At 51.0% G+C, this 24790-nt stretch overlaps 1 protein-coding gene across 1 annotated transcript in view; it reads left to right on the top strand.

The window, feature by feature from the left end:
• The window catches only part of Sdk2 (sidekick cell adhesion molecule 2), a 280717-nt gene that overhangs the window by 212564 nt on the left and 43363 nt on the right, over positions 1 to 24790 (top strand). The window contains exons 19-33 of the mRNA XM_075990014.1: positions 6071 to 6266; positions 6418 to 6516; positions 6933 to 7124; positions 9538 to 9659; positions 9981 to 10090; positions 10174 to 10324; positions 13520 to 13757; positions 15010 to 15125; positions 15758 to 15947; positions 17312 to 17410; positions 19781 to 19975; positions 20500 to 20701; positions 22069 to 22172; positions 22641 to 22711; positions 24091 to 24226. Of these exons, the coding sequence (XP_075846129.1) occupies positions 6071 to 6266; positions 6418 to 6516; positions 6933 to 7124; positions 9538 to 9659; positions 9981 to 10090; positions 10174 to 10324; positions 13520 to 13757; positions 15010 to 15125; positions 15758 to 15947; positions 17312 to 17410; positions 19781 to 19975; positions 20500 to 20701; positions 22069 to 22172; positions 22641 to 22711; positions 24091 to 24226 (2221 nt within the window). The remainder of the gene's footprint in view (positions 1 to 6070; positions 6267 to 6417; positions 6517 to 6932; positions 7125 to 9537; positions 9660 to 9980; positions 10091 to 10173; positions 10325 to 13519; positions 13758 to 15009; positions 15126 to 15757; positions 15948 to 17311; positions 17411 to 19780; positions 19976 to 20499; positions 20702 to 22068; positions 22173 to 22640; positions 22712 to 24090; positions 24227 to 24790) is intronic.

Raw genomic sequence — 24790 nt, 5'->3', positions numbered from 1 at the left:
TACTGATGGGGGCATACCCAATACCAGGCAACCAGCTACATACTTCATTCATTCTCTCATGCAAGACCCTGAAGATTTAAGCATTATGATCATCACCTCACTTCCTAGAGGAAGAAACTGAGTCATGGGGGAGAAGTCATTGTTCACAGGTTGTACATGGCTGAGAGAGCACAGCTTGAACCCACAGCCATGCTTTTTCTTACATTAAAAATATGGAGTTGGATTGGTGGCTCGGTAGTTAAGAGCAATCGCCATTTTTGCAGAGGACCAAGATTCAGCTCCCAGCACCAATGTAGCATCTCACAGCTGCCTCTTAAATCCAGCTCCGAGGGATCTGATACCCTCTGGCCTCTGCAAGCACCTGCATCCTTGTGGTGCACATAAACTCATATGGGCACACACATACACACACATAGCATTATAAAACAAATCATGAATGCTGGGCTGTGGTGGCGCACGCCTTTAATCCCAGCACTAGAGAGGCAGAGGCAGGCGGATCTCTGTAAGTTTGAGGCCAGCCTGGTCTACAAGAGCTAGTTCCAGGACAGGCTCCAAAGCTATAGAGAAACCCTGTCTCGAAAAAAAAAAATGATAGGTAGACAGACAGCAGACCGATCAATGGAGGCTCATGTAGCTGAGGCTCTGGCCTTATATTCAGTATACAAACAAGGGTGACTTTGAACTTCTGATCCTCCTGCCCCCACTTCCAGGTCCTAGGATTACAGTATGTACCATCACATCTGGCTTATGAAGTGCTGGAGATTGAACCCAGAGCTTCCAGCATTCTAGGGAAGCACTCAACCAACTGAGCTACATCCTCAACTCTGTATCTAACTGTAAAATGATACCTACAACTTTATATTTTCAGAGTACAAGAGAATAGAAGTGAAGATCTTTTCTCTCTGCTTTTTCAGCCTTCAGAAATCTATGGGGTTGCCATGGTTGTCTCTTAGACACACAATAATATAGGTTCCCTCCTTTAAATTATTAGAATGTTTGAACATCTACAAGAGTTGGGGAAAGAGTCAAATGAGTACCTAACACCCTTCTCCAGCTTCAACGTGACCAAGTCACAGTCAGCTTTGTCCCTGTGCCTCTCAGATTCTCCTAGCCCGTCGACCAGTGGTCCTCTATGTCCCAATACTGCCATTCTTTAACACAGTTCCTCATGTTGTGGTGACCCCCAATCATAAAATTATGTCATTGCTACTTCATAACTGGAATGTTGCTACTGTTATGAATTGCAATGTAAATATCTGATATGCAAGATAACTGATACATGATCCCTTTGTGGTCACAACCCACAGGTTGAGAACCACTGCCTTAGCCCGTCCAGGGAAACTAGCTGAAGTGAATCCCAGGCAGCTGGTGGCATCATCACTAAATGTTCTTGGAGAGAAAGCTTCTATACAAGGTCTCTCTATTAAAAAATAAATTCACATTGACTATATTACCATGCCCCAAAATGTCATCCATCCCATTGCTACAGCCTTTGGATTTCTATGATGATCTCTTAGCCAACTCCTGCTGCTGGTTGGTTTTTATATCCCTGGATGGAGATGAAGGCTACCCAGTTGCTGTTGGTTAAGGGTTTAAGTCTCCATTGAGCTTAGAGTCTCCCCCTCTCTCTTCCTCCCTCCCTCCCTCCCTCCCTCCCTCTCTCTCTCTCTCTCTCTCCCCCTCCCTCACTCTCTCCCACCAGATTTATTTGGCGAAGAAACTTAGTCATTCATCCAATGAATTTTCCACAGGCCTGGATTTTGCTGATTGCCTCCCTGTGGGGTCATTTAATACGTTCCTCTGAGTACCATGTCTGCAGTAAATTGGAATGTAGAACTAGTGGCCAATTGGATTTGAGTTTGTTTGATTACCCTTTTTTTGCAGGGAGGTGGGGGTCCCCCAAATGGTGCTGTGTGTTGACATCAGAAGGTGCAAAGTTTGATTGTCTCTTTAATCGTGAACTTGGTGGCCACAGACAGCCCTTGTAGGGTTTATGATTTTAGTAGGAGTTATAAAATGAGGGTGAAGACAATACCGTCTTTTCTTCTTGATTAGCTGAGATGCCTCCAGGAAGGAGGGGGAGAAAGGGAGGGAAGGAAATCAAGAGAAAAAAAGGAAAGAAGATAATGGTTCTCTTAGTCAGTTTTCTATATTAGGAAAATATTTTAAAAACCCCATTCTTTTCCATGGCTTCTCTATTCTCAGTATTATAAAGTAGTTCCCCAGCATCTTCTAAGGCGACAGTTAAGTTTGGGTTGAAGGGGGTGTCTTTGGCTCCATTTTGCTTTCAGTGATGTTGTTATATACTTAAGAATTTTTAAACACATCTGCTATGCTCCAATCCACTGTGGTTATTATCCCTACTGTTGCCAAATGATCACTGGCCGCTTCAAGTTGGCTTCTGAGTCTTTCAGCATGGTCCCAGGAGTCTCTGATGGCTGCCTGACTGGCTGGGATGACAAGATACTTCAAGCTATATAAATGTATATGAAATTTACATACAAAGGTTGCCAGGGTTGGCAGTGAGAGCCTGTCATCCCATCCATGTGGGGAGGCTGAGGCAGAAAAGCCACTGGTCCAGGACTGCCTGAGCTGTGAGTTCAAGGCTGTCCCAGTCTGCTTTCTGTTGTTGTGCTAAAGACCATGACCAGAAAGCCAACTGGAGAAGAAAGGCTTTATTCAGCATACCATCACTGAGGGAAGCCAGAGCCGAACTTGGAAGCAGAAACTGAAGCAGAGGCCATGGAGGAGTGCTGCTTACTGGCTTGCTCTCCGAGGCTTGCTCATCCTGCTTTCTTATACAGCTAGGACCTCCTGCCCAGGAGTGGCACTGCCCACAGTGAGCTACTGGCCAATCTGACGGAGGTGTTGTCTCAGTTGGGGTTCCTTTCCAGATGACTCAGCTCCTGTCAAGTGCTAAGGGGAGGAAAAATAAACCCTACGATAAGGCAAAACTGACCAAGTCAGTGAGTCCCTGTCTCAAAATGAAAAGTGAAGAGAGAATTAGGACATAGCCTAGCATATATGAGTCCCTAGGTTCAATCCCCAGCCCAGGGGAAAATAAAAATGTCTTCGCTGTACCTGGGGGTCAGACATTTTCCCAAGGAACTCTAGATCGCTTGAGACAGAAATAATAGATACCGTGATGTGACTACTCGGAGTGTTTCTTGCTTCAAAGATAATATTGTTTCTAGACTCTGTTAGTTGACAGCAGGGAGATAATTTTAAATAAAGAGCACACCGCTGGGGCTGGAGACGTGGCTCTGTTGGCAGTGTTTGCCTGGCATGCAGAAAGCCCTGGGTTCCATCTCACAACACCACGGAATTCAGGCAGGATAGCACCTGTAGCACTAACACTCAGACTGTGGAGGTAGTAGGAGGATCGGAGGTTCAAGGTCACTCTCTGCCACATCGCAAGTTCAAGGACAACCTAGGCTGCATAAAATCTGGTCTCAAAAGGGGGAGGGCAGGTATTGATAGTTTCCATTCAACATCAAGATTGCAAGTTTTCTCACAAGTCATTGGTCTTTTGTTTGCAACTTTTCTGTCCACAGTAAAAAGTCCAGTTCTTGCACAGATTGCTTGGAACCGGCTCCCTCATCCCGCAGACCCAATAGCTTCAGAACAGTGATGGGGGTGTGAAACTACTGACAAACAGCTTCAAGTTCTTGGCATCTTTTATAGTCTTTGGATATTACCCATGAGGGCCACACTTCACACAGCTCTGCTCTGGTCTTTTTCAAAGAGTCTCCCTTGCTGTAGTTTTTTCCACAGCTCAATACCCTACTAGGTCCATCGGTTTCATGTGAGTTTTGATTTTCAGGGATTGATTTTTTTAATTTAATTTCATCCTATAATCATGTACGATATTTACATGGCTGCAAAGTCAAATCCACAAAACAGTTTTTAAGAAAATCAGCCTTGGGCCGGGGACTCACTTGCCATACAAGCCCAACAACCTGAGTTTACAACAGAAGTGAGAAGCTGGACACAGTCACAACTCACATCTGTAAGCTCAGCATACCCTACTAGGAGAAGGGAGGCAGAGCAAACGGGCCTCGAGCAGCTGGCAGACCAGCCAGCCTGGCCCACGCAGAAGTGAACAACAGGAGAGACTGTCTCAAGCAAACGAGAAGGCAAGGGAGGACCCCTGAGGCCATCCTCTGAACTCCACGTGTGTGCTGTGGCGTGCTCAAGCCCACGCTCACGTTTGCACACATACACGTCATACACACTGAGAAAAGGAAGGCGGGAGGGAAGGCAGGCAGGTTGGTTGACTTGTTTGGCCCTGCTCCGTGAATTCATCAGTGGATTAACCCACGGATTATATAAGAGCATTTATTAATAAATCACCTTCCAATAATTGGCCCCACCAGCCAGGAAAGAAACCTTCAACACATGAGCCTTTGGGCAGGAGGATGGGGTACTTTATATCCAAATCACAACGCCAAGAAATCTGGGGAACTTTGTGACCCTACAGTTCCATGCCCCTGTAATATACGTATCTGACAAAGCTGTCTCGGGATGTCTTGGCCCTGCTGCCATTTGGGGTCTCAGATGTGGAACTAGGGGAAAGTTAATATGGTCGGTCACAGAACCACACTTCCTTTGCCTCGTACTCATCCCCACGAGTCATTTTTTGTGGACAAGACCCAGAGATACTATTTTAAGACATCTGTAAAGAAACTCTTTTTCCTTTATTTTGTTTAAAATGGTAGTGATTGTAATGAGCTTAAGCCCAATAAAATAATATTTACCCAAATTTTACACTTGCTGGGGAACACACCACACAATTAATTCCAACAGCATAATTAATTCAAATTTACATTAATTAAATTAAATTAAAACATTAAACTCATTTCTTCATCTACTCCAAAGAAGTTGGGCAATTTAATTGCTATGAAACAAGATAACTAAAATAAAGAGGATATTTAACATACTTATTAAATGCCACTTAGTATTTCTGATTAGTATTTTTAGGGTCTAATTAGTGTCTAATTAACTTGCTATAGGCTATCTTTTCACAATACCAATTAAATTTCAAAACATCCTTTATAAACATCCGGCCCTGAAAAGGAGAAGATTAAGCATTGTTACGGGTGCGAGTTAATCAGGAGACATTGGCGTGGTATTGTTTTATATCTATAAATACCATGCTTATTAAAACTCCTCGAGTGTAGCTTTTCACCATTAATTGCTATTTAATCAACTTCAAATAAATGAGGAAATCTCTGGGACCAGCTGCCATTGTTGGAGACAGATGAAGGGCTCAGGAAACAAGAGCAGGAGGTAAGAGTGCAGGAGAGGAGGGGCGGGCGCGGGATGAGGGGGAGAAGAGGCAGGCTATCCAAGGCTGGAAGGAAAATACACAGGGAGACAGGAGAGAATGCAGTGGGGGTCCAGATGGGCTCCCTTGCCATCTCCTCACCTCTGGGTGAAATATGAGATTGACAGCCTGACCTGGAACAAGTGTAAGACGGTAGTGACTGACACAGCTGTGACGTCAGACCTCGGAGAACCCCGTGGGAAACTGGCCAGTGGAAAAACAGGGGTGGCAACTGCAGATCCTCAGCTTCCCCTCCCCCCCCCCCGCTGTGTGATAGAGGGCAAGTGACTGGGCCCTTCTGAGCCTCAAGTTCCTTGTCTTTGCACTAAAGGGGTGGCTTTGTGGATGTGCGACCTGCATGGTCACCCAGGGCTCCAGGCTTAGGAGAGCTTCCCCTGGTGAAGTGTTCTGCCGTAGTCACTTGGGAGGAATTTCGGAACTAATGGGTCTCTGGCTCGGGTTCTGTGCCCAGTCTTCGGGTCACGGAAATGGTTCTGGTGAAATACCTCCCTTGTCGGATAACTTGGAGAATGGGTGGCAGGTCCCTAAGGGAAACAGCCAGTACCATCCATGTCTTGCCTGGAGTCAGGGACTAAGACACCCATAGCATCAGAATGCACACAGGGTGACCTGTCTTACTTCTCTCTTCCCTGGGATGAGTGGCCCCAGGAACAGTGTCCATTGGCCTGACCTATGGGGAGGGAGCTTCACTTTTTCTAGAACATTCTTCCGGTTTCTCCTCAGCTGATTGCCTGGGAGCCAACCCAAGAAGAGGAGGTTACCATGGTGACTGCCAGGCCCAACTTTCAAGACAGCATCCATGTGGGCTTCGTGTCCGGTCTGAAAAAGTTCACAGAGTACTTCACCTCGGTGCTGTGCTTCACCACGCCTGGAGATGGGCCCCGAAGTAGCCCCCAGCTGGTGCGCACCCATGAGGACGGTAGGTGTCATGGGCCTCGGCTCTGCCCACCCACCAACCCAGGCCCTTGGGAAGTCCCTGAGCATCCTGGAACACAGCAGCCATCTTGCCAAGGGTGGCCATGTTCTGACTCTAATGGGCACTGGTGGGTGGGGGACACTTTTGGGGACAGTGCCTGGGCCGGTGGGACACCTGAGCTTCAATGACATCCTGGACACCTCGCTGAAGGTCAGCTGGCAGGAGCCTGGGGAGAAGAACGGCATACTGACAGGTAGGCGTGCTGATGCTCCTGAGACCAAGGGTGGGGCAGTTGGGAGCCGGGGTTATCAGCTGTCTGTCCCCTGCCTGCAGCCAGCTCCCATCCAGACCTCCCCACTGAGCCACACTCTCAACTCTGTTTTGAGCACTTCTCAGGGCCCTTCCCCAACTCTGTAGGACCTCAGAGTTTAGAGGACCTTAAAGGTCTGTCACGATACATAACTCTCTCTGCCTGCAATCCCTGCCCCACAGGACATCCCACTGAGACTCCACCTGAATCCTTAGGCATAACACCAGCAGCTCCTAGCTCCCTCTGCTCCTGGAATGAACCAAACCACCAAGCTAAAGAAGGAGTGAGAATTGGAACAAGGGTCAGGGACAATGCTCAGTCCCCACCCAGCTCACACTACCTCTGTGGACTCTCACCAGGGTACCGGATCTCCTGGGAAGAGTACAATAGAACCAATACCCGTGTGACCCACTACCTGCCCAACGTAACCCTAGAGTACAGAGTCACAGGCCTCACGGCACTCACCACCTACACTATAGAGGTGGCCGCTATGACCTCCAAGGGCCAAGGCCAGGTGTCGGCCTCCACCATCTCATCTGGTGTGCCTCCAGGTGAGTGCTCCCATCAGGATTCCTGTCTCTGCTCTGCTGAGCACTCGTTCTAGAGGGGGCTCTGTCTGTCTGGTTTGTTGGTTAGTTGGTTGGTTGATGTTTGGTTGGTTGGTGATTGATTGATTGGTGGTTGGTTGGTTGATGTTTGGTTGGTTGGTGGGTTGGTTGCTGATTGGTTGGTTGGTTTGTTGTTGGTTGGTTGGTGGTTAATTGGTTGATTAGTAGGTTGGTTGGTTGCTGATTGGCTGGTAGTTTGCTGGATTAATTGGTGGGTTGGTTGTTGATTAATGGGTTAGAGGTTAGTTGGTTCGTGGTTGGTAGTTTGTTGGTGGTTGATTGGTTTGTTGGTAATTGGTTGGTGATTGGTTGGCTGGGGATTGGTTGGCAGGTAGCTGGTTGGTATTTTTTTATACAGGGTCTCATTCTGTAGTGCAGGCTGGCATTGAACTCACAGGAGTCCCATTCTGTAGCCTACTGAGTAACTGGCGTTACAAGCATCAGACGGTGCACAAAGGTTCCTGTCTATTTTATGGACAAAATCTTACTATGCAACCCATACTGACCTCAAAGTTTGTAGTACTCCTGTCTCAGACTTCCCAGTTCTAGGATTACTAGTGTGACCATCATTTCTACCCTTGAAGGGGCTCAGTCTTGAGGTAATGTTGATATTCCTTCCACAGGGTTCTCTACTTTGCTTGACTCTATGAGCCCAGGGTCCTCCCCTGAGTAGACTTGGATGCCATGACCTTGAGTCCTAGGTGAAGGACTGTGTGGCTCACTGTCCTCCTCCCCACAGCCCTGAGCACAATAGATGGACTAGGAGGACTCCACCTTCTCAATCCCTGCACTCCTCACCCCATAGCAGACAGACTCCCTGCCAGACAGCAATGCTAAGGGATAATTCTTACTACCCACACTGGACTTCAACTTGTGGACAGGCAGTGGGGTGGTAGAACAAGATGGGAATAATCTCAGCCCCAGATACAAACACTAAACAAATCAGGCATCATCTTCAGGCTTCAGTTTCCCCATTTGTACACATACAAGGTTGTACCAGATCACCATGTGGTCCTATGCAGGTCAGAAAGACTGTGCCTGCATGACCCACCCAGATGACCTGGACCTACCTACTGAGGTGGCCAAGGCACGTCAGGCTCCTTCAGTCCCCTGTGATGACATGTATCTGTAATACTAGTAGATATCTGTGTGGGACTTCCCAGGCCTGAGTTCCTGGCTTTCTATGCCTCCTCAGGGCAGCTCTCCCTACCATATGTGGTGATTACTGTCACCATTATTCTGGGACATAAAGAGGGAGGTAGATTGCTATGTCAGTAGCTCCCCTTGAAACTGTGACAGGACTCCTGACTAACACAACTTAAAGGAGAAAGGGTCTATTTTGGCTCACAGTTCAAGGGTTCAACTGTCATGTAGTGAAAGTCACTTCAGGAAGAGCTCATAGCAGGTGACATAGCATCTGGGAGCTGGGGGGTCGGGGGTGACATGACATATGGCGCTGGTGCTCAGCTCCATCTCTCTGTTTTGGGGGGTTGTTTGTTTGTTTGATTGTTTTATTTTTACCTCAGCCCAGGACCAGACTAGTAGATATCTGTGTGGGACATCACACGCTATGGAGCGATGCCATCTGCAGTTAGGGCGGGTCTTCCAGCCACCCCCTTCACCCCCCCACCCCACCCAACCTAGAAACTCATTCACATGCATGGAGGCTTGTCTCCATGGTGATCCTAAACCCTGTCAATCAAAGATACAGTCTGTAATGGAAGTGGGTGGAAGAGTTAGATTCAAATTGACGTGTGTGGATGGTTTGTGCTTTTGTTCATTTGTTTCATTTGTTGGTTGGTTGGGTTTTCGATACAGGGGCTCACACTATAGCCTCGATTGGCCTGGGCTCACTATGTAGCCAAGGCTAGCTTCAAATGCACTGCAGAATCTGCATTCTTTCTGTCCCTCCTGAGCCCCAAGAACTCCTGAGCTCCTGGCTGGAAAAGAGAAGCTGCCTCCTGCTTGCCCCAGCCCCAGCCCTTCTCGTCTCCCCAGGCATCACAGGATATGGAGGGCTGCAGCATTGTGCGGAGGGAGACAATTCTGATCCAAATGATTATGCTGAGCTTAGCTTGATTTGTGCAGCTTTGTGGGCACTTTGCTTATTGCCAAACATTCCGAGGGAAGCCCTTGGCACACATAACTCCAGGCAGTCTGTGCCCTCAGATCTGCCCCAGCCTCCCAACAGGAATGCGGCACCTGTAAGACAGAATCAGTGTCACAGATAGGCCGTGGCTGGGCTTCTCCTGAAATGTCTCCAAGAAAAGCCAACTGCTCCCATTCCTCCCTGTTGCAGAGCCCTGTTCCCAGGGGGCCACCCTCTTACTTTGTCTACCCTACTCTTTCTTCCCAGAGCTCCCGGGGGCACCCACCAACCTGGGCATTTCCAACATCGGCCCACGATCCGTAACTTTGCAGTTCAGGCCTGGCTACGACGGGAAGACATCCATCTCCCGCTGGGTGGTGGAAGCTCAGGTAAAGCCTGCTGGAGGGGACCCAGACTCCTCCCCAGGAGGCCTCAGGTGGCCCTGTGAAGATCCTGTAAGGGGTGGGGGGGACCACTGAAGCTACGGGTATCTGGTCTATCAGCTGGTCTTGAATTCAGGCCTAAAAATGCATTCACCCAGCCTGCTGTGAGGCGCTGATGCAGGAAGACTCCAAGCCACCCTGCACTCAGTTGTGGCTTTCAGACTAAGACCTTCCGTGGGTGGGAATGATGCCTGCTAGGAAGTTGGGGAGCCAGAGCATCCCACTCAAGCACAGCAAGTTGGACAGGCCTTAGGTTCCCTTCTCCAGGTGGGCGTGATCGGGGAGGGAGAGGAATGGTTACTGATCTACCAACTCAGCAACGAGCCTGATGCACGCTCCATGGAGGTCCCGGACCTTAACCCCTTCACCTACTACAGGTAAGGCACAGGTGGGAAGGGACGGGGGCGGGGGGGATGGCAACCCCCTCCATACCTTGCTCATTCCTTCTACCCCACCCCAGCTTCCGCATGCGCCAAGTGAATATTGTCGGCACCAGCCCACCCAGTCAACCTTCCAGGAAGATCCAGACCCTCCAGGCTCCCCCAGACATGGCCCCGGCCAATGTGACTCTACGCACAGCCAGTGAGACCAGCTTGTGGCTCCGATGGATGGTGAGGCTCCCTCGGGGGCAGTGGGATAGGCTGTTCACAGGACTGTCCCCACAGGACTGTTGCAATGCGGTGACCTCCAAGAGGTCACTGACTGAATATCTATAATTCTTTCTCTTTACTTTGGGTTGAGGGGGTGCTGCTGTTATGGTGTGGTTTGTAGTTTTTGATAATTTTAAATTTCTTCCTTACTAACCTGGAAGGTGCCCAGTAGTTCACTGTGGCAAAAGGAGAGGAAAGAGCTATAAGATTCTCTGTATGAGTTGAGGAGGTAACCCAGTTACAAAGAGCTTGTTGTGCTGGATGTTGGTGGCGCATGCCTTTAATCCAGCACTTGGGAGGCAAAAGCAGGCAGATCTCTGTGAGTTTGAGGCCAGCCTGGTCTACAAGAGCTAGTTCCAGGCGTGAGGATCTGAGTTCCAGCCCCCAGCGTCGACCTGGGCTAGCAGTCTCAGTGCTGGGGAGGCAGAGACAGGAGGGTCCCTGGGGCTCGATGGCCAGCCAGCCTCTCCTTACTGTCAAGTCTCAGGCCAGTGAGAGACTGCCCCAAACAAATAAATAAACAATGGAAATTGCCCATGGTGGCACAGATCTTTAACCCTAGGATTAAAGGTGTAGATGGGTCTCTGTGAGTCTGAGGGAGTTCCAGGCCAGCCATGGATACCTAGTGAGAGACCCTGTCTCAAAAATAACACAATAAAATAAAATAAAAAAGCAAAGTGAGGTGACTCCTGAGAAATCACACACACACACACACACACACACACACACACACTTTGCGTACCTGCACACACTGGCGGCTGGGAAGATGGATAAAATGCTGTTCACCAGAAGTATTGCCAAATGCCAAGCATTTTAAACTTTCTGCCCCATTGACCCCTCCCAGGAACATTGAGAAGGATGCAGTCGTATCCTAATTCACAGCTAAGAACACTAAGGCTCAGAGAGGTTAGGAGCTTGCCCGTGGACACACAGCAACCACAAAGTGGACCTAGGATTTAGAAATGGCCAGGAAATGGGCACCTGCTGCTGGGGTAGAGACTGGGAAGGGGCCACTCCCACAGGTCAGGGCTGGACGTGGAGGGTCACAACAATGTGACCTGCAGGAAGTAGCTTTCTGGTGTGCTGTGGCTTCCTCCGGAACAGGAACTTTATTCAGACCCTATCCTTAGACACTCTCATTAAACCACAACAGAAGCGTAAGGCTGGTCCCAATTTTGCATAGAAAGAAACTGAAGCAGGGGGGCTGGAGATATGGCTCAGCGGTTAAGAGCACTGATTTCTCTTCCAGAGGACCCGGGTTCAATTCCCAGCACCCACATGACAGCTCACAACTGTCTGAAAATGCAGTTCCACGAGATGTGACACCTTCACACCAATGCACATAAAATAAAGTTAAATAAATCATTAAAAATAAAAGAAAAAAAAGAAACTGAAGCAGGAGGTCACATAACCTCCCCAGGATCCTCCCCCATTCCCTGAGTTAACAGCAAGAGACTGAGCCCCCAAATACACAACACAGGCCACTGAGCAAGGACATTGTCCTCTCACAGCCAGGAACCAAACACTGTGGTGCCCCTCATGCCACACTGGCACCGTGCACCTCAGTGGGAGTCCCAGGCAGCAGTCCCAGAAACCTGTGGAGTGAATGAGAATAAAGCAAGGGTGGCATCTGCCACCCTATCCTCCTTGGGACAGACACCCAGAAGCCTTGCAAAGGAAGAGCCCGCTCAGTGGCTCTCCCGTGGCCCCTCTCAATACATCGCCCTGTAGCTCAAAGAGAGAGCACTCATTGGCTGTGTAAACTGATACAAACCCCTGAACCAGGGAGCCATGCTGTCACTCACAGAGTGGTATGGTGTGCCAGAAGGAACTGGTGACTGTGAGAAGACTTGGCACCATAAGTTCCCCACGGACAGGGGTTATTAATTATGGCTCCTCTTCAGGTGGCAGACACTGAACAACACTCTGGGGACAGCCTAGTGGCCCAGGGCACTGTGAGTGTGTAAGTGGGACATATGGCCTCTTGTGACCTCAACTTCAGCTCTTCCCTGTGCCCCGCCAGCTGATCACACACACACACACACACACACACACACACACACACCCCACTTACTCCTTAATTGTCTCTGTTGGTTTCCAAACATAAAAGTTAGAGAGTGGGTGACTGGGGTTCCGGGGAGACAGGAAATCAACGGCCATGCTATGAAGCCACTTGGCTCATAACAGTGCATGGCCCATTACCTCTCCTTAGCTGGTAGGGGAGTCGCATGCCAGGCCCATCTCAGCCTCTTGGGCCCATCCATTTCCGTCTTAATGATCTCTAGCTCACGTCAGTAAGTGTCTGGAGAGGCACATGGAGGCCAGAGAAGGCTGAGTGGGCGAGGGGGAGGCTAGAAGGAATTGGATAAAGTGGGTTAGGAGGTGGAACACTAAGGACTGTGGGCATTTGGATCCTGGGAAGGCAAATTGGAGAGAGAAGCCCGCAGACACACCCGTTTCTGAGGAGTGGATGCCAAGTTCTCAGCTGATATCTGCTTCAGGCTCAAGGCCCACCTCCACCACCTCCAACATTACCAGATTCGTCCCACCTTGAACCCGCAAGCAGGGCCTCTCCCACTGAGCTCTGTGACCCAGGGAAAGAACCTGTCTGTTCTCCTTGGTGAGACCCTAACCAGTAAGAGAAAGATGAGATCCAGCAGGAGAGACTGAGGTTTGCTGGATTGCAGAATTTCCTGGCAGTGACACACATCCTGTCCACATGAAGATGCCTTCACCCCGGTCTCCCTCCTCTGAAGGGCAGCATGAGCAAAGACCAGGTGTTGTAGGCAATTAACAAAGTGTGTGTTGACAATCTGAGTAAGGGGGCTAAACAGGAAGACGGCCAGAGCCAAAGGGTCCGGTTAGTCAGCACACTGGGCGGACAGGTTTTGAGCGTGCCGAAAAGGGCCAGCCTCGGGGCAAGGACATGAGTCAACCACGTCAACCACGTGCACAATGAACAAAGGTGTTGCCTCTCGTGGGAGTCCAGAGGGGACAGATGGGGAGAGGGACATGGAAACAGTGTTACCAGCTCAAGCCCAGCTTAGGGATAGCACCTCTTTGAGGCACTGGCTGCTCAACCGGTGGCTGGGGAAGAGGGAATACGGGGTGGTCTCCCTCCTAGCTCCTCATCTCTCTGCCCCTGCTTTTCCCCAGCCCCTCCCAGAAATGGAGTACAATGGCAACCCTGAGTCAGTGGGCTACAAGATCAAGTACAGCCGGTCCGACGGCCACGGCAAGACATTGAGCCACATGGTACAAGACCGAGTGGAGCGGGAATACACCATTGAGGACCTGGAGGAGTGGACGGAGTACCGCGTCCAAGTCCAGGCCTTCAACGCCATCGGGAGTGGGCCCTGGAGCCAGGCGGTGGTGGGCAGAACCAGGGAGTCAGGTACCACTGCCCTTCTTTTGAGACTGCCCAAGAGCAGGCCACGCTGCACCCATTTCTACAGACAGCTTAAGCAGCTATCGATAGCACTGTGTTCCACCCATGGCAGAGCACCCTGCCATACCCCTTGGTCCTCCAGTATTGCCCTTCCCTGTGGTAGGCTCCACTCTGGGGGAGTCAGTGGGGCAGTGAGGCAGTACTAGCTTCCAAACAACCCACCCCACCCAGCTTTAACCCCAACACCCAACAGAAGGGTTTGAGCTCAGAACGTTCCAGAAATGAAACCTCCTAGGAGTCTAGGAAGGTGTTATCATTCCTAGACTATGAACCCTGATCTACAGGCAACCCTTATTTGTTCAATTTGTGGTTCACTGCCCTATGGGGTTGTGTGTGTGTTTGTGTGTATGTGTGTCTGTCTGTGTATGTGTCTGTGTGTGTGTGCTTTCCTTGACACGCTTTAACTGATCCCCCAGCTTTGCCCTCCTTCACTGACTGGAAATGCAAGATCATCCAAAGTTATTCTGGAAGCAGGGTAGGCTGAATTACTGAGTTCAAAGCCAGCCTAGCTACACAGTGATAATTCATATCAAAACCAGGTGAAGGTAGACGACAAGATGGCTCAGCCAGTAGAGTCACTTGTCATACAAGCCTGGTGACTTTGATTCAGGAATACATATGATGGCAAAAGGGGAATCAGCTAACGCTACAGTGGTGTCCTCCAAATACACACTGTGGCATGCACACACACCCACCACAGACATACACAATAATAATTAATTTTAAAAAGTTAGTCTGAGCAGACAAAAATGAGGTGGGCAGGGCTGAGGATGCAATTCAGCTGGCAGCGTGCTTGTTTGCCTACCAATTCCTAGACTGCATCCCCAGCGTAAACTAGACATGCCCATTGGAACCTATAATCCCAGCACTTGAGAGGTCGAGGCAGGAGGATCAGAAGTTCAGGATCGTTCCTGGCAGCATAGTGAATTCAAAGCCATTACATGAGACCCTGTCTCACACATCAGATCCCCAGAAAAGAAAAAGGAGGGGAAAAGCTGACCCCAGAAACTGCATCTGCAGCATCCCCAAACCATCGTAGGGTCCTTTGCAGCTGTGGTCCACATGTGCTGTCTTTTCTGTCACGGAGCTGGTGACATGGAGCTGGCTCCTGGGGTGGCCCCACATCTTGCTCTACTTTCCACCACTGTAAGGCTATCCTTGAGACCTTATTCCTCCTCTTCACCCCCCGCTCCCACAGTCCCATCCTCTGGCCCCACCAACGTGTCAGCACTGGCCACCACCTCTAGCAGCATGCTGGTTCGCTGGAGCGAGATCCCGGAGGCAGATCGCAACGGCCTTGTCCTGGGCTACAAGGTAGATCTTGGGGTCAAGGGGGCTTATTACACCATCTTCCCCAGGTCCCCCATCCAAGATATCCTGTCCTTGTCTTCTTTCCTCTGGATCTCTGCCTCACAGAGAAGGCATGGGGTATCTGTCTAGCTTCCCATCCAGCAGTCACCATAGCAACCAGGGATAACCCTCCTTTAAGGATAAAGAGACATCCAGTGAGTGACAGGGTCCTTCAAACTGTTCCCTTCTTCCAGAAGGCTGAGCTGGGGGCCCCAAATCTTATTTTCAGCCGTAAGAACCCAGTCCAGTTTCTATGATCTTCTAAAATTCCTTTCCAAATTGTTCTGGGCTATGTGGCCATGTAATCATGTGGCCTAGCCCTGGCCTGAAAGGAAAGAATCATGGGATAATATCACATCTCTGTCCCTACTCCCTTGTGGGCCTGCAGGGACTTCTAGCTGTACAGCTGAGTCTTTCCTTGTGTCTTAAACCTTCCAAAAACAATAGCAGTTTTGCAACTGATCCTTTGGGGTCAAGCCCCTCAAAGGAGCCCAGTGTGCCTGCCCCATCCCCGGTCCACTCCAGGAAAAGAATCCAGACAGAGACTGGCAGGACCAGACCAGTGCTAAGACCCTCATCTGTGTTGGTGATGGCAGGTGAGGTACAAGGAGAAGGACTCGGACTCCCAGCCCCGGTTCTGGCTGGTAGAAGGCAACTCGTCTCGCAGTGCTCAGCTCACAGGCCTGGGCAAGTATGTGCTCTACGAGGTTCAGGTTCTGGCCTTCACACGCATCGGTGACGGCAGCCCTAGCCACCCTCCCATCCTGGAGCGGACACTAGATGACGGTAAATTTCCATCCCAGTGAACCCCAAGGGTCCACCCCTCCTCATACCCTGCACCACCGGGATCCCCAGTCTCAGACTCCTCCTATGGAAAACAGGGCATTTTCCATACCCACTGCAAGAGGATGCTATTCCTAGCCCGTAGGGGAAAATGAGGGAAAGACCATCGGATATCTCATGGTCCTTCTGTAGGGCAAGTAGCTTGAACAAAAATTTGGTGTTGGTTTTTATTTTGTTTTACCCGAGGCAGATCTACTTGCCTTGAGCAAAGTCTATGAGAGAAAAAGTCTTAATTCCAGGCATGAGCCTCCTTCCTCTTTGCAAAAGACTGAGACCAGCAACGCTCCGCATTCTGCAGAATTCCCCAGCCTCAGGCTGACACAGGCCTCTATCCCTCCATTCTCCTGCACGCAGTCAAACGGCCTGCCCACCACAAACATTTGCGAGGCCCAGACAAGTGTGGAAGGAAGCCCCAGCACCGTATGTCTGTGTATTCTAACTATAAATCAAGCTAATGAGCTGTTAAATTAAATATGTTCTATCCTCCTGCCTTGACAAATAGACCCACATAATGACCTAGAAGGCCAAGTCTGAGTTTACACATCTCATCTCCTTGACATTCTGGGCTGGAACGGAGTGTCACAGGAAGAGGTCCCCCTCCTCCGTCACTAGGTCCTTCTCACTGTCCTTATTTCACCCTCACGCTCCAGCCACAACCCCCAAACAACGTTCCCTTGACTATCCCCAGGGCACACAGGAGCTAGATCTGGAGAACAAGCCCACACAAGCCCACTCAGAGTCTGGGAGTACCCTTGGGCCCCCCTGAACTTTTAAATGCCAGGCTCCCAGAGCCAGGTATGGAGAGAGGATTCCTACAGGCTCGAGATGAGCACTTTCCTATCTGCCACAGCTACCTCAGGAGGTGGAAGATGCCTCAGTCAGGCCTTCCACAGCACATACCAGGCTGAGGTCTGCAAGGCCCTGGGTGAATGGGTGATGCCCTGACTGAGGCCCCGTGATCATTCCAGCACAGATTTAAAAACAAATACAACTTAGAAAACCAAGAACGCCACACCCACTCCAAGAGCCCATGCATGGACATGTAGAACCCAAGGAAGTCAGAGCCTTGGGTTCCTCGCCAAATCACCAAAGCCTATTTGAGGAGTACACACACCTCACCTAACCTTCTAGCCTGTAAAATTAGCCTGAGGATAGACACTGTTTTGTGATCCTTTGCTCAGAGATATATACTATACACAAACCCACTGAGCCAAGGGATTGCCCTCCCTCAGTGCCCAGCTGGTCCTGGACTGGACTGGGTTTGGAATGGAGCAGCAGCCTCACCTTCTCCCTTCTGCCTCTTCCAGTCCCAGGCCCACCCATGGGCATCCTGTTTCCGGAGGTGAGAACCACGTCCGTGCGGCTCATCTGGCAGCCCCCCGCGGCCCCCAATGGGATCATCCTGGGTAAGTCTGCACCCTTTCCTGTGCCCTCCCTAGGAAGGAAAGAGGGAGTGGCATGATTGGTAAAGGAAACAGAGACAGGATAGACCCGAGAGGTGTCCTCGGCCCCTGAGGCATAGGATCTCACAATCCAGTTGTGGTGGTCACACCTGTAACCACAGCACTTGAGAGGCAGAGGCAGATGCCAGCAAACTTGAGGCCAGCCTGGGCTACACGAGGCCCTGTTATTAGTTACAGAACGGCGTGACCCAAAGCCGAGTTTATTTAGGCGTATGGTTCCAGAGGGAGAAAGAGTCCATCCTGCGGGGGGGGGGGGGGGGCAGAGCAGTGAATGGCAGGCATAGTGACAGCCAAAAGCAGGAAGCGGAGAGATCACATCTATAACAGAAATCACAAATCAGAGCGAGCGAGCTAGAAGTAGAGCGAGTCTATGTAACCTCGAAGTCTACCCCTAGGTGATGTACTTCCTCCAGCAAGGCCTCGCCTCCCAAACATCCCTAGTGTCACCACCTGAGGGTCGAGTGCCCAAATACCTGAGCTTACGGGAGACATTTCTCACTCAAACCAGCACATCGTCTCAAAAAAAAGAATATTAATGAAGTCTGAAGACCCAAAAGTGATGATGCCCATTGTGTAACGCCAGCTCGAAAGAGGGAAAGGCAGGGGTTGCACTGCAACTTTGAGACCAGATTGGTCAATATAGCAAGTTCTAGCCCAGCTAGGTGCGCAGCGCAGGACTCTCTTGTGGTGGGGACCAGGGTGGTGAGGGTGATGGTGATGAGGATGATGGTGATGATAATGATGGTGGTAGGGATCATGGTGATGATGGTGGATGGTTAGGTGGTAATGGTAATAATGCCAGTGGAAGTAATAATGGTGATGATGATGGTGATGATCATATCTTGGCTTTCATCCCCATTTCTTTTCCTGTTGTAATAAAATGCCCTAGCAAAGGCAACTGACGAGAGAGAGGATTTATCTGACTCCCAGTTCCAGGATAGAGCCCCTCATTGGCAGGGACGTCACAGCAGGAGAAACTCAAGACGCTAGTGACATCTGTCAAGAGCAGAGCAATAAAACCAGTGCGTGCTCGGACACCGCCGGCCCTCCCCCACCCACAGGATGGTCATGTCTACCATCAGGCTAGGTCTTCCCAAATCAGCTAATGTCGTCAAGACAGTCGCTCGCAGGGACTCCCAGCGGCCTGCCTCCTAGGTGAAGCGCTGTCGAGGAATGCTGGCCAGCAGTCTTGTTTCCCCTGCTGGAACTTTGACCTTGTCACAGTATCTGCGGGAGAGCAAGGTCAAGGTTCAGCTCTCCTAAGAACTACGCATCGTCTTTATCCTTCCCAGTGCCTCTGCCGGTCTTCTTCCAGCTTTCCATCCAGTAAACTTTGGTCAAGCTAGATTCCCTCAACATACACACACACACACACACACACACACACACAAAGGCTTGAGGAGTTCTAGGCCAGCCTAAACAGCCTAGCAAGTAGACCTTGACATAATAATAATAATAATAAGCCGGGCAGTGGTGGCGCACGCCTTTAATCCCAGCACTCAGGAGGCAGAGGCAGGCGGATCTCTGTGAGTTCGAGGCCAGCCTGGTCTACAAGAGCTAGTTCCTGAACAGGAACCAAAAAGCTACAGAGAAACCCTGTCTCAAAAAAAAAAGAGGAAAAAAAATAAATAAATATAATAATAATGTTTTTTAAATGAAATAAGCTGGGCCTGGAGAGAGGAGTCAGTGTTTAAAAGCACCAGCTGCTCTTGCAGAGGACCTAGGTTTGGTCCTCAGGGCTCACAACCATCTCTACCTCTAGTTTCAGGGGATCTGATGCCTTCTGACCTCCATGGGTACCAGGCACATATATGGTATACATATATGCAGATAGGCAAGAACATTCATACAAGTAAAATAAATTCTTTTAAATTTTTAATTAAATAAACTCATGAATATACACCCCAAAGGTGACTTGGTCTACCTGCACCTCTCTCTTGGGCTTGTGTGACAGTAGTCTTGGAGGAATGGCACACCTGAGAAGACAAAACGATGAAGGATATCAACTTCTTTATCTAGAAAACCTTGGGCTGTTGCTCCAAAGCCAGGTGACTGGGCCTCTCTCATCTCCATATGGACTAATACAGGGGTCTAAGAAGCTGTGCACTGAACTCCTTAGCCCACCAAAGCACGCATTCCTCCACCATAGCTGAAGGTGTAAGGGTGACGAGAAGACTGTCACACAGCCAAAGCAAAGCCAGGGAGGTCTGACTGCATGTGCTGCTGTGCCCATGTAGGGCTAGGTTCTCTCACGGGGCACTGGGGCTGCTTACTCTGCTGTCCCTCATTGCCCTTTGCCTTTCTTCCCTACAGCCTACCAGATCACACACCGGCTCAATGCCACTACAGCCAACACTGCCACCGTGGAGGTCCTGGCACCCAGTGCCCGCCAGTACATGGCCACCGGCCTCAAGCCAGAGTCTGTCTACCTGTTCCGCATCACAGCCCAGACCCGGAAAGGCTGGGGAGAGGCTGCTGAAGCTTTGGTGGTGACCACAGAGAAGAGAGGTGACTGCCCACAGGGCTGGGGAGGCCTGGGGAGTTGAAGCGGGGCTGTGTAGCCCACCCAGAGTTAGCGCCCCTCCTAGTGGGTGACTGGGATAAGCAGTGAGGACACATGATGACATCCGACAGAGAATGGGCTGTATAGAGAATGGAACAGGGGGATGACGGTAATGAATTCCCACAGAGAAGCATGGTTCACTCCCACTCAGTCAGGCACAAGGCAGGTCCCATCTCTGTCAGTAGCAGAAGCAAATGTGTCAACTCCTCCGTCAGAAGCTGTCACGAGAGGCGCGACTCCCCAGGCACCCAGGGCTCTGGGGGCTGAGGGCAGGTCTCGCCTGAAGACTCGTGTGTGGACTGCTGGCAGAAACCGTACAAGACTCACAAATGTGGAAGTGAGCTAGAGAGGAGGCGTCTGTGTCCAGTTCATGACACCTCCCTGCCCTTGAGAAGGAGCAACCGCTCCACTACCACCCCTACTCAGGCCATCCCTTCTCACCTGTGTCCTCCCCTGCCCTGCCTCCCAGACCGCCCGCAGCCCCCTAGCAAGCCCGTGGTGCAGCAGGAAGACGTGAAGGCTCGCAGCGTTCTGCTGTCCTGGGAGCCTGGCAGCGATGGGCTCTCCCCAGTCCGCTACTACACCATCCAGACGCGTGAACTGCCCAGCGGGCGGTGGGCCCTGCACTCGGCATCTGTGAGCCACAATGCCTCTGCCTTCACTGTGGACAGGTAAGGCGGGGTTCGCACCCACCTCTCTGTTCCCTTCTCTCCCGGAGACCTCCAGTGATCCTTGCAGGAGGGAGGGGGTGGTTTCTGAGAGCACCTTCAGCTGGTCACCCAAGTCTTCCTCAGCTCACCCCACTAGGCACACTCACCCCTTCCCAGCTCTCTCCCCCTCCTTGGGAAGCCCATTAAAACTACCTCTTAATTATCTGTGGAGCCTGCTGGGCTCCCTTAGCGAAGCGCTTGCGATCCTTCATTAGTGATTCTCCTGGCTGCCCGCATCCTCCTCCTATCTCTAATAGGGGTATGAAGTTCCTCTCTAAAATGCTGGCCTCAATCTAATCTAATCCCTGGTGGTTGTATTTTTTCATATTCCAGTCAACGTGACCTGGAACTTGAGCGAGGCTTTCCTCCCTCTCCCCCAGCCCTGTAAATCAAGAAGAAAGACATTTATCGGGAAGAAAATGAGACTTAGAGAGACAATTCGTCTTGTCTCTGGGGAACTCCACTCGCCACCTCAAAAAAAAAATTCTAATTTTAGGAAAGGCAGTGTAGCTTGCGGGGGGACCATACATTCAGTTGTGTGGAGAGAGAAGTGGGAATGGTTTTGGGTTTGGTTTTTCCAAGACAGGGTTTCTCTGTGTAGCCCTGGCTGTCCTGGAACTCACTTTGTAAACCAGGCTGGCCTCAAACACAGACATCTGCCTGCCTCTGCTTCCTGAGTGCTGGCATTAAAGACCACCACTGTCTGGCATGAATGTTTTCATGGCCACCAAACATGGGTAAACATAAACCTGGAGATGTGTAGCTTATCTTTCAGGCTAAGCAGGGATGGTGTGGGACCTGGCCTGGGCACTCAGCGTCTCTTTGAGCCTGTCCCAATGTGACTCCTTCCCCAGCCTTCATGTTTCCATCTGTGGGGCGGGTCAGCATTCACACCTTCCTTTCTCCCCTGGTTCCCCTCTTCCGGCAGGATAGATGAGACCCCACAGTGGAGGTGTGTGGGACCAGGTCTTGAGGGACACTATGTCAGTCAGACTTGTCACTACGACAATCTCCAGGAGGAAGCAGCTTAAGGGGGAAGGATTTTTTGGGAACACAGCCTTAGAGGTTTCAGCGGAAGCCAGCTAGTCTGTTACTTTGGAGTGTGTGACAGAGGTTCATGGTGGCCAGGAAAGAGACCTAGAGGGAGGACATAAGGTGTACCCTCTTATGCTCTGTCCCCAGTGATGCGCTTTCTCTACCAAGGCCCCACTTCTCAAAGCAGTCACACCAATTCGGAAACAAGTCTTTAACACGTGAGCCTGTGGGAGATCGTTCATGCTCAAATCATGGTTGACACCTTGGTCCTTGGCCCCCGATTCCCTCTACAGACTCAAGCCCTTCACATCCTACAAGTTCCGAGTGAAAGCAACCAACGACATCGGGGACAGCGAGTTCAGTGAGGAGTCAGAGTCGCTGACCACCCTGCAGGCCGGTCAGTGCCACCTCCCTGCTTAGAGCTCTTGCTCTTGACCCTGGTCACTTCCTGGGCATGAAGTGTTCTCCCATGGGAGGGGCCTCTGGGGGTGAGAGAGGGCTCACTAGACCTGCTAGGCCTGTCTGCCTCCAGGCCACAATGCCTAGAGGTCTGGGACCAAAGGGATTTTTTTCCAGGGCGCAGGATCCCAACCCCCGCGTGGAATTTGAGTGATGCCCAACCCTACACTTAACAGCATCCTAAGTACTATGGCTTTGAGGGACTCCAAGGCCCTGGCTTTGGCTAAAGTCAAGCCCCCAGTTCACCCCGGCTGTTTGCTCTGAAGAAATAGGGGTAGTGGGTGTCCAGGGTAACTTACACAGCACCTAGCCAGCCATCCAGTGTTGACAGAATTTGGTCCTTGTGTTCCTGGGTGGCGCTGACACTCTTGGTCCCCAGAGTTCACTCCTCTGCCTCTCTCCACAGCCCCCGATGAGGCACCCACCATCCTATCGGTGACACCCCACACCACCACCTCTGTGCTAATCCGATGGCAGGTACGGCTAGGTGGACAGGGTGGGTTCATTTCCAAGAACTCGAATACGCTCTTGCCTGAGACTAAAAACTCCACCAGCCCCGACCGGAGCTGCCTTTGCTCTGCTCTGCACCCCCAGAGCCCAGAGGAAGGCATGAGAGGTGTAGGCATGTTCACATCACAGAGCACTAGATACACGAGTGTCCACACATGCACACCCTCCGCCTCTGGATACACACGTCAGGCAGACGAGCACAGACTCAGGAGGCGCGTTCTGTGACCTCAAGTCACACAGCTCAAGTGACAGGGTTAGTTTCATGATCTGTGGAATCTGTGTATAGGAAAGCACCTGAAGGCTGTGAGGAGCCCAGGGCCCCGCAAAGTCCAGCCACAGTGATCAGTGACAGGTTTCCTAACAGGGAGAGACCTGTGACCCTCATCATGAGTGGTGTCCCCTTGTCTGGGTAGAGTCTCTCCCAGCTGTCTGCTCTTTGGTGGTTACTGTTGATTCTATCAGGGTCAAAGGCAACCTTATCAATCAGTCTGCCCATGCGCTCTCTGAAGTCTAGTCTTGGGCTCAGCGGGTCACCCACAGAAGCCCTCCCCACAAAAGGCCAGCTCCTGTCCCTACTTCTTGGGATCTGAGGAAGTGGCCCCAGCAGCAATCCTTGTGCAACTGAAGCCAGGGAATCCCAGAGGGGACACCCACTAAGAGGAAATGACTTGGCAGCCATACATGAGCCAGAGGAGGCTGGAGTAGATAGGAAACCCTGACAAAAGGGCCGGGCGATGCCTATGGCAGCCAGGGAAGCAATTAAGAAGGTAATAAAAAGGCTGAACCATTTCAACAGATTTCTTAGAAGATGTATCATAAAGAGCATAGTTTCCACTTGGCAAAACGCCTGTTCTCCAGCTCAGCCAAGGACAGGAACAGAAAGAGGAAAGAGGGTCCGTGGACACGGGCATGCACATCCCCACGCATGCTGTAGTACAGGCAGAGGGCTCAGCTCACGGGAAATGCCAGGAAGTGCTGGCTGAATAGTCATCAGCCCTGGGGAGGCCAGAAGTGAGTCACGGAGTTCCTGGACAGGCAATGGGTGGTGGCTGCAGAGGTGTATTGAGGTCTTATTGCTGCTGTGTGACCATGGCTCAGTACCTAATGTCTCTGAGTATATTTCCTGCTCTGCTAAAGGGAGGGGGTTGCATGGTGATTCCTGCTCCTCCCCACCTCCAAGAGACTGTGACAACTTCTTCAGAAATGTCCCAAGCCATTCCAATTTCTTTTTTGGGTTGAGATAGAGTCCCCGCTGTGTGGTGGCGGGAGGCGGGGTAGGAAGAGAGGGAGAAGTGAGGTGAGCAGTAGGCAAGGGCCCTCCCCATGCTTGACCCTCGTCCCTGTAGCCTCCAGCTGAGGACAAGATCAATGGCATTCTCCTGGGCTTTCGAATCCGGTACCGGGAGCTGCTCTATGACGGGCTGAGGGGCTTCACTCTTCGAGGCATCCACAACCCAGGGGCCAAGTGGGCTGAGCTCACCTGTAAGTAGCCATCACAGGATCCTGGGGAGGGTGGGGTCGTCATGCTCTCCTCCCTGCTCTGAAGCTCCCAGATTCCTTGAGTCTGCTAACCTGCAGCCCTCCCCCTTTCCTCCCTCCCCTTCGTGTTCCTTTCCCAACCCCAGTCACTCACTTGCTGAGCACTGTTGAGCACCTTCTGCATACTCCAAGATACTCTGAGCACACACCAGTGGTTAAGCAGATAGGGTCTCTGGCCTCTTGGATCAGTCTGATGGATGAAGAGTCACGCATTCAGTCCATAAACCCCGAAAGAGATGGCAAAGGCCATGGGCATGAGAGTGTGGGAGAAAGTTCCAGAAGAGTTCCAAAGGACTCTCAACATGGGAAGATGATTCCAGCTTAGGCAGGCAAATGTGTGTGGGAGGAGCCACCAGCTTAGAAGGACCATCAGGCTCAACAGCTAGACTCCCGCCAAGGACAACAGTCAAGACCCCCTCCTAGTCCCCAGCCCTAGGGCCAAAGAAGCTAGCCTTCAAGCATAGAAGATAGAAGGGGGGGGCATGCTCAGGTGGGAATCCCAGGGAG

Source organism: Microtus pennsylvanicus, chromosome 11 (assembly GCF_037038515.1).
Source record: "Microtus pennsylvanicus isolate mMicPen1 chromosome 11, mMicPen1.hap1, whole genome shotgun sequence".
NCBI lineage: Eukaryota > Metazoa > Chordata > Mammalia > Rodentia > Cricetidae > Microtus > Microtus pennsylvanicus.
Note: the sequence above shows the minus strand (reverse complement) of the source record. Positions and strands in the feature narration are given on the sequence as shown.